Consider the following 13,373-nt stretch of genomic DNA (forward strand, 5'->3'; position numbering starts at 1 on the left):
CCTAGGTGGAGGTGAGACTGAAATCAGGGAGACACCTGTAGAACTGGTGCTGACACTGGCCCAGGTCAAGGACAGCTGGGGTGGTGGGTGGTGGACACTTGGCCACTTTTCTTGGGAAGCAGAAGTAGCATGGTCTGGCTGATTCTGAGCCCTTCCCAGACTTGAGAGTTGACTGTAAGAACACCCCAGTTATGATAGACTTGGAAGGTCCTTTCTGTGAGCTCTGACAGGTTACTAAACTGGTGCAGGCGTAATGTGTGTTTCATGGTACAAGGGACCTGGGCAGTAGTGAGAAGACAGGCTGGCAAAAGGTGATGGGTAGTAACTAGAAGGCATAGAACCAGGTTACATGTGTGTTCTTGAGGTTGCCACCCATTCACCCACCAGGCACTATTCAAGACATCAGTGTGTCACCCTCTGCCTTTCAAATTCACTGCATTTGAGCAGTTAAACATGTGTGTGTGTTATATGACTGCTCATGTGTGTAGGTGTGTGTGTGTGTGTGTGTGTGTGTGTGTATGTGTGTTGTATGGCTGCTCATGTATGTAGGCGTGCATCCAGAGGCCAGTATCAGGTGTCTTCTTCAATTGCTTTTCCTTCTTATGTTTTGAGGTAGGGTCTCTCGCTGAACCTGGAACTCACTAATTTGGCTAGACTGGTTGGTCATCGAACCCCATGGATGCTCCTGTCTGCCTCTCTAGCACTGGATTATAGGTGCTGAGGATGAGACCTCAGGTTCTCACGTTTGCACAGAAGTGCTTTGCTGACTGAGCTATCTTTCCAGGCCTTTGATACATTTTTGAATGCACATGCCTTGGGAGGGTGCTGACTCAGGAAGGCTTTCTAGAAGAAGCGATGTCTGTACATGTCTAAATCCTAGAGTAGGATTTAGTTAGAAGAGAAAGGAGGGATAGTTGAGGCTGCTGAGATAAGGGTGTGGGGAAAAATCTGTTTACTCAATATTTGACCACATTCCTGAGGTTCCCTTATACCACTACAGTAGACACAGAAGGGAGAGTGTGGGTGTGGCTCACTTAAGACTACCAAGGGAGATGATAAGAATTGAAACTGTAAGGAGTCCTGGTCAACCACATTTGCCCTCTACCTGGGGCAGCAGAGTGGCAAAAGAGAGGTGGGGTGGTCTGTCAGAATGCTAGTGACAGAAATTCAAGAGAGAGATGTCTGTAGCTTGTGTGACAACTGCCCCCCCCCCAGGAAACTTACTTTTGACTCCAACCAGAGGTTCTGGAGTCAGGACCACAGTGAGTACAGGACTCTAGTGGAAGTCCTTGCAACCCCGAGTTGCCTCTAGCTCCTGGAGAGGAAGACTGACTTTTCTCTGTGGAGTTGACCCTTGAGCCCTCTTGCTTCCCAAGCCATCTTGGACTTTTGCCAGGACCCAGCTGCATGGGTCTGGTTAGGAACTATGTAAGCAACAAGCTCCCCACATGTGCTCTTCTGGGTGGCTTAGGGTGCCTTTTGTCCAGGCCACAGCTATTGTTTGGATTAGTGTTAGAAAGGTACACACTGGCTAACAACTCCCCTTGAATCAGCTGGTCCCTGTCACCATAGCTGTCGCCTAGGAACTCAGGTGGCTGAATGAATAGGTGGCCAAGGGACTCCTATTTTCCTTTGAAATTCCTGGAAATTGGAGCCTCAGGATAGTGAGGTGGGGCCAGTAAGTAGCTCCACCCATCACCCCTTTATATTAGGTCTGGACAGCTTGTGTCCTGGGATACCTCAGAGTTGGCATTGCTCTTAGCTCTCCACACAGCAAATGCCAATCTGAGTCATTCCATCAGGGCCCAGAAGACAGCAGCTGCGAGAGAAAGGCTCGACACAGAACAAGGTCCTGGACAGAACTGGTCCAGACCACTCAAGAGGCTTTGTGCAAACGGATCCTTCTAGCTGTCTGGTGGGAAAGTTCTTTGTGTGGAATTAAGAAGCTAAGTTTTCGACGGGCGGGGGGGAGGTGGCACACGCCTTTAATCCCAGCACTTGGGAGGCAGAGGCAGGCGGATCTCTGTGAGTTCGAGGCCAGCCTGGTCTACAAAGTGAGTTCCAGGACAGCCTCCAAAGCTACAGAGAAACCCTGTCTCGAAAAACCAAAAAAAAAAAAAAAAAAGAAAAGAAAAGAAAAGAAAAGAAGCTAAGTTTTCGAAGACAGAATGTTTTAGAAAAATGTATGTTTTTATTTATTTATGCAAATGTGTGGCAGTGGCTACAAGAGAGTGTTGGATCCCTAGAGCTGCAGTTACTGCAAGACCCTGGGAACTAAACTCTGGTCCTCTACAAGAACAGCAAGGGATCCTAGCTTCTGAGACGCCTCTTCAGCCACTAAGATAGAATTTAAGAAGTGCACACAGTTACCTTGTTTCCTTGTTTTTTTTTTTCTTTTATATTTTGAAGCAGGGCTTCATGTAGCCCAGGAAGGCTGGCCTTGACCCTGCCTCCACCTTCCAGCTACTGGAATTACAGATGCATACCACTACTTAGGTTTTTTGTTGTTGTTGCTTTTTGAGACAGAATCTTGCTAGGTAGCCCAATGCTGTGGAACAATCTTGAACACTATAAATATATATTGCTCTCACTGTCAATAAAAATTGGCTAGGCTAAGCAGGATTTTTGGGACAGAGAGAATGCTGGGAAGAAGGAGGGCCAAGTCAGAGTTGTTGCCAGAGGAAACAGGAGATGCAAGGTAAAAGAAAAGTAACACCATGTGGCAAAATGTAGATTAATAGAAATGGGTTGATTTAAATTGTAAGAGCTAGTTAGTAATAAGCCTGAGCTATCTGCCAAGTATTTGTAATCAATATCAAGTCTCCATGTGGGTTATGTGGGAACTGGAGGGTGGGAAAGAAAAGTTGGTCTACAGTCCACGCTGGCCTCAAACTTGGAATCCTAATTCAGAAATGGCTGGATTACAGGCATGTGCCACCACACAGCCCCTGAGTTTTAGCGTGGGAGGTTTCAGGGCACTGCATGCAAGTGTGTTTCCCAAACTCTAAGAGGAGCAAGTGCCACAGCGAGAAAAGCTCCAGGGCCAGCCATTCCTTTCAAGAAGAAAATGCCAGTTGTCTCATCAGCAACGCCTCTCAAGCTTTATGGTAAACAAATACAAGCTTTATTATCATTTTGTTTTCTATTGTTATAAAAAAATAACAAGGCATTGGAAAATACACAGAGAGCTTGGATCCCTGGGTCCACTCCGTGTTAAGCAAAGTAGCCCCAGAGAAAGATGGCGCCGGTGATGCACACAATGCAGTTGACATCTAGCAGGGTTTTCACCAAGGGACTTTCCTCCAAGGACACTATGACAGGCTCTGCTTTTCTTGGAGGCTCCTCTTTGTCCTTTTCCATCCCACAGAGCCACAGGATAGCCTTCAGCACCTTGGACCGTTTGGGGGACATTTCATCTGGAAAGAACGCAGGAATGGAAGGTCACAAGGGAACTTCCTGTCCCCAAGAGAAGGAAGAGATCACCAACATGTGTTCAGGAACTGAGGTATGAGATCCATGTTCTTCTTCTGGAAGGCATAGTCAGACTCCCATATTTGGAGATTTGCCTAAACGTGGATCAGGAATATTCAGAGGAGAACGGACTTGCTCCTCATTCTTCCCTTAACAATGCAGTGTAACAGTTACTTAGCAGCACTGACATCGTACCGGGCCTATAGAGGTGATTCAAGTACTCGGATGTACATAGGTTGTGTGAACTGTGACATTTGTGGGTGCACATGTGTGTGAGTGCACACGGGTTGCTGCATGTGAGCCAGAGGACAACCTCATATGTCATTCTCTGGAGTTGGCTTCCTTCTTTTTTTTTTTTTCTCGAGACAATCTTTCACTGGCCTGGAACTCACTGAGTGGGTCAGGCTGACTAGTGGATGAGACCCAGTGATAAAAACAAACAAACAAACAAACCAACAGACAAAAACATGAATTTGGGGGATCAGATTCAGATCTTCATGCTTCCAAGGCAAGCACTTTACTGATCACTGTCTTTCCCTTCCCTACTTTTCATTTTATACAAGGAGCTAGAACATTTAGAGATTTTAGTACCCCTGTGGGTCCTAGGATCAGTTTCTCTCAGGCACTGAGAACAAGTATGTCCACTAGTACCTTAAGTCTGGAAGATTATCACTGTGTTCAGATGAAGAAATCAAGGCTCACACACTAACTTTAGCAAGGCCACACAGCAGGTGAGACAGGGCTTAGAACCCAACTCTGCACCCTGTCTGCATCCTCCTGTGTCTTTCAGGAGGATGGAGGACTGGGGTACTGTTGTGGAGTGCTTTTTCTGTGTGTGGAGCTCAGGCTGCACACCCAGCAGTTTACAGGAACCCAGACAACTGATCCTCTTGAGTAAGGAAGACAGTTTACACACTGAATATGATGACAGTGTCTTCACCTCTACGAAGAAATATGCTCATGCCAGGTTTTAAAACATGTGACCTGGAGTTCCCCACTCTCTAGGCTGAGTGACCGAGCAAAAAACAAGGCCCTTGGTTCAACCCCTAGCACTGGAAGAAAAAAAGAAAAGCTCAAGAAAAAAAAATGCCTGTGGAGTTTCTTACCTTGAGTTGACATAGGTTAGTATCCATGATATTTTTTTTAATGATAACCTGAATCTTCATACCATGGAGATAACTTTCCCATGTCAACATGGAGTTCCCAGATTTTCCCCATTGTCCAAGAGATGGAAGTTTAGAATCTCATGTGAAATCTCCAAATTTTAAAATGTTAACTCACATTTTATAAAGTGAGCTAAACTGAAATACGTGATTTGAAGATTGCTATAGTGTTCCAGTCTATGGTGTACATTTGCATGGAGTCTTAGTAGGTTCTGGGTTTGCTGCTCGTGTGTCTCTGAGAGTCCCCTCTGGTAGGCATGGAAGGCATTCAGAGCCAGGGGATGCTGAAATTCCAAGCCTTCCCCCTTTTCAGACTGATCTATCCTAATCTCCCCCGAACGAATAATGCTTCTTAAACTCTACTACAACCAAGACCAGGGGCAACTCACGGCTATGGGCTTTGCTTTTATTTTCTTGAACTGTCTCCAACTGGATGCTGGTGCTGGTGGCCTCTGTAGTCCCATTCTGAGGAAGGGTTGGAGGCAGGGGAGTTGCCAGTGGCACTGGATCATGACGAGTAAACCAAGTCAGGCGACTGACCTGAGAAGCAGAGGCAACTATGAGACACAGATGGGAGCTGCCGTTTTTGCTCCCTCCCCCTGACACAGTGTCCACCTCAGCCTTCATGATGGACACTGCTCATAGTGTGACTTCTCTTCCAAGCAGCTTCAATTCCCTCCACTCCTCAGAGCCAACGGCTGTACCTCTTGCTTACTCCTCCCATGTCCTCTGATGGCCCGCCTCTCGCTGGTCTCTAACTGGCCTAGCCCTAGGGTACTGTGTGAGCCACAGATTGGCCCTTCAACTCAGCCTTTCTTCTGGTTCAAGGACAGAGTTGTACCTGAGCTGATGGGAACTGCTAAGAACCAGGACTAGGAATGCTTATGGCTTTACATAATGGCAGTGAAAAAAAAATGTAGGGGCATAGCTCTAGGAACTTCTATGCTCCCCATAGGCCTGGAAATTGAATCAGAAGTGAGAAATGGGGGTCTGATGACCTTTTCTGAGTTCCTGCATTGACATGTCCCCAAAGCCCCACTCTGGACTTCAGTTATCTTGCTTCAGCCTGGAATCCCTGTTCTGTCCCTTTTGATGAATCTCAAAGGCTATGCCTGTCAACCCAAATGTACCATCTCTGTGGAGGGTTTCTCTGTGAACCAGCTCACGGTGAACACCGTGATGAGGGTAGTAGAAGACAGAATCATGGAGAAGTAGAGATAGTGGACATCCTTCACCACAGCTGGACGCTCATCGGGCTGGTCACACCGAGGCTGCACGTAGACAAAGTCCAGGACCAGCCTGACTAGTCCTAGAAGCAGGCCCAAGATCAGACCTGAGAAGGCACCCTGCAAACCAGAGCAAAGCCATCTTAGGGATGCCAAGGGCACCAAAACTTCAAGAAGCCATTTCAAGAGCTTGTCTTTCTCATAATGCTTACCACATTGCAAAGGTTTGGAGCTATGTACCTGTTCATCTTCAACCAATACAGTCAGCCTTTGGTATCCTGAAGGATCAGTTCCAGGACCCATGATAACAAAGTCCACAGCTGCTCAAAGTCCTTGTATAGAATGGTGTAGTGTGTTGCATGTGGCCTATGCATATCACTTACATACCTAAATCATATTTAGATTACATATAATACCCAATGCAATGTGAATATTATATAAGTAGTTGGCATACTATATTATTTAGAGCAGTGATTCTTAACTTTCCTAGTGCTGCAACCCTTTAATACAATTCCTCATGTTGTGGTGACCCCCAACCATAAAATTATTTTCATTTCTACTTCATAACTTTAATTTTACTATTGTTATAAGTCTTAGTGTAAATATTTACACTAAGTATTAGTGTACTCTGATGGTCTTGAACAACCCCTCTTGAAAGGGTTATTCGACTCCCAAAGGGGTCATGACCCATAGGTTAAGGACCATTGATTTAAAAGTTCCATCAGAAAAAAAAGTGTGTACTTTCAGTAGGGTCATGGCTTTTTTTTTCTCCTAATATTTTCATTCTGCTGTTGGGTGAGTCTGGCTGAGCTCACTGATACAGATGCCCAACTATAATGAGCTGATTACATCTGGCACACTCATTCCCTTCTAATTTGGCTTCTCTGTTAATGGCAAGAGTGTGTCATGAAGCCAAGTATGGTTGCTAAAACCTGTGACACCCATATTCAGGCAGGAAGATTGTGAGTTGGAGGCCAGCCTGAGTGTAGTTAGCTTTGTCAACTTGATGGAGCTTAGAATCAACTGGGAAGGGAGGCTCAGTGAGGGACTGTCTTGACCAGGTTTGTCTGTGAGCCTGTCAGTTGAAGGATTGTCTTGATGTAGGAAGACTCGGGCTAAAAGGGCAGCACCATTCCCTGGTTCAGGACCCTAGGCTGTATTAGAACAGGAGGCTACCTGGACACTCAGTGTGTGTGCATCATCCTCCCTGTGGTGGTTTGAATGAAAATGTCCCCATAGTCTCATAGTGACTGGCACTATTGGGAGGTATGGTCTTGTTGGAATAAGTGTGGCATTGTTGGAGGAAGTGTGTCACTAAGTGGGGGCTTTGAGTCTCAAATGCTCAAGCCAGGCCCAGTATCTCAGTCTCTTCCTGCTGCCTTCAGATTTGTTTTGTTTTTCAAGACAGGGTTTCTCTGTGTAACTTTGGAGCCTGTCCCTGCACTTGCTCGACCAGAGCCTCAAACTCACATAAATCTGCCTGCCTCTGCCTCTCAAGTTCTGGGATTAAAGGTATGCACCACCACCACCTGACTGCCTTCAGATCTTGATGTAGAATTTGTTGAGAGCAACCTGCCTCACCATCCGCCTGGGCCCTGCCACAATTACAAGACAGAAAAGAGGAGATGATGGAAAAGTCCTGTGTGTATGTCAATAAAGCACTGTTGAGTAATAGGGAAGCAAGATAGGTGGGACTAGGAGTCGAGGAGGATTCTGGGAAAGAGAAACACGAGAGTCACGATGTAGCCTCCATAGGAGTAAAAGGTCTGGACCCTTTCTCTGGTAAGAGAAATACTTAGACTTGCAATAATGGCTTAAGTTCTTAAGTCAGAGCTAGCCAGTAAGAAACAAGCAAACGGCAGCCAACAGCTTAATAATTAATATAGCCTCCTTTGTGTTCATTTGGGACTGATGCGTCTCTGGAACCAAGCTGGCAGGAAGGCTTCACTCTACAAGAATTCTTAGCTACCTCTCCAGCACCATGTCTGTCTGTGTGTGCCAACATGCTTCCCACCATGATGACAGTGGACTAAGCCTTTGTAGCTGTAAGCCAGCCCCAATGAAAACATTTTCCTTCATAATTGTTGCTGTGGTCATAGTGTCTCTTCACAGCAGTAGAAACCCTCAGACACTCGCTACTGTTGACTGGATGTGCTATGAGGATGTGCTATGACTACTTGCTTCAGGTCCTTGCTACCTTGACTGTACTGTAGTAATAATGGACCATGACCTGGAACTGTGAGCTCATGTAGACCCTTTCTCCTCTAAGCTGCTTTTTGTCAGGATGTTTTAACACAGAAATGGAAATGTGCTACATAGTAAGGCCCTGACTCAATAAATAAATAAATAAATAAATAAATAAATAAATAAATGAAAAGAAAAGAAAGTAAACACAAACACTTGAAGGCACATCTGAGAAGCCATCTCATCTTTTCAAAGGCTTAATGGCCCCTTTCTGTTTCTTCCCACATAGAACTCACTCACCCTGGCAACACCCAAGTCTAGCCCACATAGGCAGGTTTCTGCCAGATCATTCCCTGCCAATTCTCCCAGTGCTCATGGGCAGTACCTGGGTGTTATGTTGCCAATCCAGATTTGCCTTTTCTTATTTTTTAAAATTTATTTAACTTTATTTTATGGGCATTAGTGTGAAGACATTAGATCTCCTGGACTGGAGTTACAGACAGTTAAGCTACCATATAAGTACTGGAAATTGAACCCAGGTCCCCTGGAAAAACAGTCACTGTTCCCATTGGCTGAACCATCTCTTCAGTTCCCAGATTTACCTTTTCATTGGTACGCTTCCAGAAACATCCCATAATGAAGACTATAGCCACAGGCGGTTGCAGATAAGAGCTGATGGACTGGATGTAAATGAAAAGTTGGCCTCCCTGGCTGGCCTGCACCACGGGGATCCAGAGGATGGAGACCAGCACCAGCACAAACACAAACACCCTGTGTGGAGAGAGGGCAGCACACCTGTCTCCTCTGACCACCTGCTTTCCTCCCTTGACTGTGCACCTTCACTGACCGGTAAGTTACGTGAGAGCTGTTCCTCCTAAGCGCATGATCCAGTATCCTTCACTGAATCTGCAGTCATGCAATCCCAACGTCATGCCAAAATGCTCCCCCCTTACAGTTTATTCCTGCAGGCCCTGAGTAGTCATGAATGCGCTTGTTCCCTGTGTTCACTCCCTGGAGCACCCTACAAATGTCTCTGCATATGGAATGTGACCTTCAGCTGCTCACTCAGCTGCACGGTGGGTCTTTGAGGTGCATTTAAGGGTAACACACATCCATATCTCATACTCAATTCCTTTCCTGAGACAGGGACTTTCTGTGTAACTTGAATATATCATACTCCTGCCTCAGCTTCCCAAGGATTACATGTCTGTACTAACTCACCAGGGCATTTCATTGATTTTAAAAAATTATTGGGGCTGGGGAAATGACTCAGTGGTTAAAAGCACTGACTGTTCTTCCAGAGGACCTGGGTTCAAGTTCCAGCTCCCACCTGGCAGTTAACAACTATCTGTAGCTACAGTTCCAAGGGATCTGATGTCCTCTTCTGGCACCCAAAGGCACCAGGTGCATACATGATGCACGGACATACATGCAGTCACACTCACATGATAAATAAATCTTTAAAATTCTTACTTTGGGCCAGGAAGTGGCGGCACATGACTTTAATCCCAGTACTCAGGAGGCAGGGGCAGGAGATCTCTGTGAGTTTGAGGTCAGCCTTGTCTACAAAGCAAGTTCAAGGACAGCCACGGCTACACAAAGAAATCCTGTCTCTAAAAATGATAACAACAACAAAATCTTACTTTGCGGGGATCCAGGGTGGATAGCCCTCACATGAAGGTCAGAGAAGTTACAGGAATTGGCTCTCCCACCGTGTTGTGTCTGGGTATCAAACTCAGGCCATCAAACTCGGCAGTGAGTACCCTTAACCCGTTGAGCCGTCTCACCGGACCATTTCATTGCTTCTTGGGATCGAAAAGTGTTGTATCATGAGCACACCATTTCTTCTCATTGCCTGTCTTTCATCAGCTAATGACAGAATTTCTCTCTCCTTCTTTGCAACTGTAAACTACTTGTATAAACACCTGTATACAGGTCTGTGGACATGTTCTCATTTCTAGAATGCAAACTGTTGAATCCTGTAATAAGTTCATGCTTAATGTTTGAGAAACTATAGGATTGTTTTTGTTTCTTGTTTTTTGTTTTTGTTTTTGTTTTTTTTGGTTTTACGAGACAGGGTTTCTCTGTATTGTTTTGGAGGTTGTCGGTCCAGCCTGGCCTCGAACTCACAGAGATCTGCCTGCCTCTGCCTCTGGAGTGCTGGGATTAAAGGCATGCGCCACCACCACCCGGCTATAGGATTGTTTTTTAAATAGAATTGTTCACATCCCATCTGTTCTGTGTAGGGCTTCTAGTCTCTCCCCTTTCTTGTCTCTTTTTGTTTGAAACTTTTATTTTTGAGACAGAGCCTTACTATGTATCTTAGACTGGCCTAAAACTTGCTATGTGGTCTAGGCTGGTGGCACACTCAAGGTCTTCCTGCATCAGTTTTCCAAGTGCTGGGGTCACAGGCATGCGCTATTCCTGGCTGTTACTGACATTCAGTGGGATAAAGTGGTATCTCGTGTGACAAATGATGCTGAGCATCTTGTCACAGGTTTGTAGCCATTTCTACATCTTCACTGGTAAAGTGTCTGTTCAGCTGTTTTTGTGGTCAGTCATATTTTCTAGATTTCCTAAGCATATAATGTGTCCTGCAAATATCTTCTCCAGTCTGTGGATGTCTTTATATCTCTCTAACAGTGTCTTTTCAAGTGATCTAGGGCAGTGCATCTGGCGTTCCTTCAGTGGGTTAGCATTCAGGGTCATGTCTAAGCACTCTTTTCCTGATCCATGGCCAAGACATCTATCTACGTGAATCTTTGAGTGACATGGCCTCCAAGGAACAGCTTACTTGTGTCTTTTACATCACCTTTCATGATGCTCATTTCTGCTCTCCTATGAATCTTGGAACAGAAATCACTTCCCCAGTCTATGGGGCCTCTGGTAGTGGATCAGTATTTATCCCTAGTGTGCAAATGAACATTGGGAGCCCATTCCCCATAAAAGAATACCATCTCATCCTAGACACACAGAGGAGGGCCTAGGCCCTGCCCCAAATGATGTGACAGACTTTGATGATCCCCCATGGAAGGCCTCACCCTTTCTATGGAGCAGAAGAAGGATGAGATGGAGGTCGATGGGGGCATGGGAGAAAGGGAGGGAGAGGAAACTGGGATTGATATATAAAATAAGATTGTTGCTGGGCATTGGTGACGCATGCCTTTAATCCTAGCACTTGGGAGGCAGAGACAGGTAGATCTCTGTGAGTTCAAGGCCAGCCTGGTCTACAGAGCAAGTGCCAGGATAGGCTCCAAAGCTACATAGAGAAACCCTGTCTCAAAAAAAACAATAAATAAATAAGATTATTTCTAATTTAAATTTTAAAAAGTAAAAAAAAAGATCACTGCTCCCACCCTAGCCCATCTTACCAAGCTACTTCCTGCCATCCCCCAGATCCCAACCTAGATTGGTGCTTCCCATCTGAATGTCTAGGTCATGTGATTCCCAGTCAGCACACTCATCAAGGCTTTAACCATCTGTTTGACTTCTTCCCCACGTGCCAACAGACACGTGTCTTTTAGTGCTGTGTTCCAGTACCAGAGGACTGTTTTCAAATACTGGGACATTTTTCAAGTACTGTTTTAAGTACTGGAACACAGCAGGTGTTCACAGGACATCTACTGAATGAGTGACTAAGTCATGCAGAGTTCCTACTCCTCATTGTCAACAGCAGAGGCTGAGCAAGCTTGGGCACATCGGCTTTGCCTGTCTGTGAGCTCAGTTCCCTCCTTGGGACTTTTCACTTCCCAGAGTCCCTACCCTGCACGACCTTACCTGCCCACGATCATGAGCTCCCTTTCAGATGCCCGTGGCCGGATGTGGGTCCACAGGTCCATGGTGAAGATGGTGCTGGCACTATTAAAGATGGAGGTGAGGGAGGACATGAGAGCGGCCACCATCACAGCCATCATGAGCCCACGGAGTCCTGGGGGACAGAAGGGAGGTCTATAGGCCTTGGGCTTTCTGATGACAGCTTCACCTTCTGTTGTGACCCTGTCACCCCAGGCCTAAAGCTAGCTGATCCTAATGGCTCAGCTCTGAGGTAGACGCTCTAGTGGGGTAGTCAGACAAGACTTTGCGGGCCTCCCAAATCCTGACCTTTGGGGTGCCCAGAGCTCTTACATCTTGTCCCTACCTCAGATCAGCACCCAGACAGTATCCTCCTTTCTAAGTGGTCCAGGAGACTAAGTATAGGAGTGAGGGAACATTACCTGTGGGCAAAAGTTCCAGCACAAGTTTGGGATATGCGATGTCTGAACAGCCAGAGGGATTGCTACAGACCTGTTGGCAGATGTCGGGATGAGCACAGGCCACTTGATCTATGGAGGAAATGTAAGCCCAGAGTGAGGCAGACAGGCCCTGAGCCCAGGCCTGCCTACAGTGTGCCGGAACCAGACTGGCACCAAAAGAAGGGTGTGTGAACTTATAGCTGAGAGAAAATAGACAAGAGCCTCAACTCCATGCCCCTTCAGTTTCCTGAGCACCTGCTGCTGATCTGTAGAATGGGGTGATGCCATAACTGTCTCATAACATTAGTGTGGCTGCTGTCTGACACTGCACTGCTAAGAAACTTCTTCTTCATAAGATTAGAACAACAAGGCTGGTGAGATGTTTTGGCGGGCACTCACACACACACACACACACACACACACACACACACATACACACACACTTACCTCCCCTCTACCCCCCACATACACACAGTTCAGGAGTAGATGAAGGGCCAGCAAGCCCAATGACCTTAGTTCAATCCTAATGTACACAATATCCTGCAAGTTGTCTTCTGGCCTCACACAGGTGACATGGCACACTTGAATGCATATGTATGCACAGACACAGACACACACACTAAAATAATGATTAAAAATAGGTCAGTGGAAGAAAAGAGCACAGCAATTGGCTGAGATAATGCAGAGTAAAACTTCAACACCCAAGTATCATACAGGACATAGTAAGAATACATCGTGAGCTTCAAACCCTGAGTATTTTTCCTTTTTTTTTTTCTCGACTTTCAAAAATATTTTATTTCTTCAATTATATGTCCATGTATGTGTCTGTATGTGGGCTTGTGCTCATGAATGCACAGAGGCCAGAAAGGGGCATTGGGTCCCCTGGAGCTGGAGTTACAGGCAGTTGTGAGCAGCCCAGCGTGGGTGCTGGGAACTGAACTCAGGTCCTCTGGAAGTGAATTGAGAGATCTTCACTAGGAGTCACCTCTCCAGTCCCGCTTTGTGCATCTTTTTTTTTCCCTAGCTGTTCTCTGATTTCTCCAGTGTGAAGCTGCCTACCCATCCTGGTTCTCTAATTCATCTCCACAGTTCACCTC

At 46.0% G+C, this 13,373-nt stretch overlaps 1 protein-coding gene across 3 annotated transcripts in view; it reads right to left on the reverse strand.

Moving 5' to 3' along the window:
- Positions 1 to 3,101: 3,101 nt before the first annotated feature.
- Slc5a11 (solute carrier family 5 member 11) overlaps positions 3,102 to 13,373 on the reverse strand; it is a 77,045-nt gene continuing 66,773 nt past the window's right edge. For all 3 annotated transcript variants that reach the window (XM_040754955.1, XM_040754949.1, XM_040754961.1), the window contains 6 exons: positions 12,259 to 12,366; positions 11,822 to 11,972; positions 8,647 to 8,815; positions 5,765 to 5,980; positions 5,024 to 5,174; positions 3,102 to 3,416 (listed from right to left, as the gene is read on the reverse strand). In XM_040754955.1, the coding sequence (XP_040610889.1) occupies positions 3,214 to 3,416; positions 5,024 to 5,174; positions 5,765 to 5,980; positions 8,647 to 8,815; positions 11,822 to 11,972; positions 12,259 to 12,366 (998 nt within the window). In that variant the 3' untranslated portion in view covers positions 3,102 to 3,213. The remainder of the gene's footprint in view (positions 3,417 to 5,023; positions 5,175 to 5,764; positions 5,981 to 8,646; positions 8,816 to 11,821; positions 11,973 to 12,258; positions 12,367 to 13,373) is intronic.

This window comes from Mesocricetus auratus, unplaced genomic scaffold (assembly GCF_017639785.1).
Source record: "Mesocricetus auratus isolate SY011 unplaced genomic scaffold, BCM_Maur_2.0 Super-Scaffold_4256, whole genome shotgun sequence".
Taxonomy (NCBI): domain Eukaryota; kingdom Metazoa; phylum Chordata; class Mammalia; order Rodentia; family Cricetidae; genus Mesocricetus; species Mesocricetus auratus.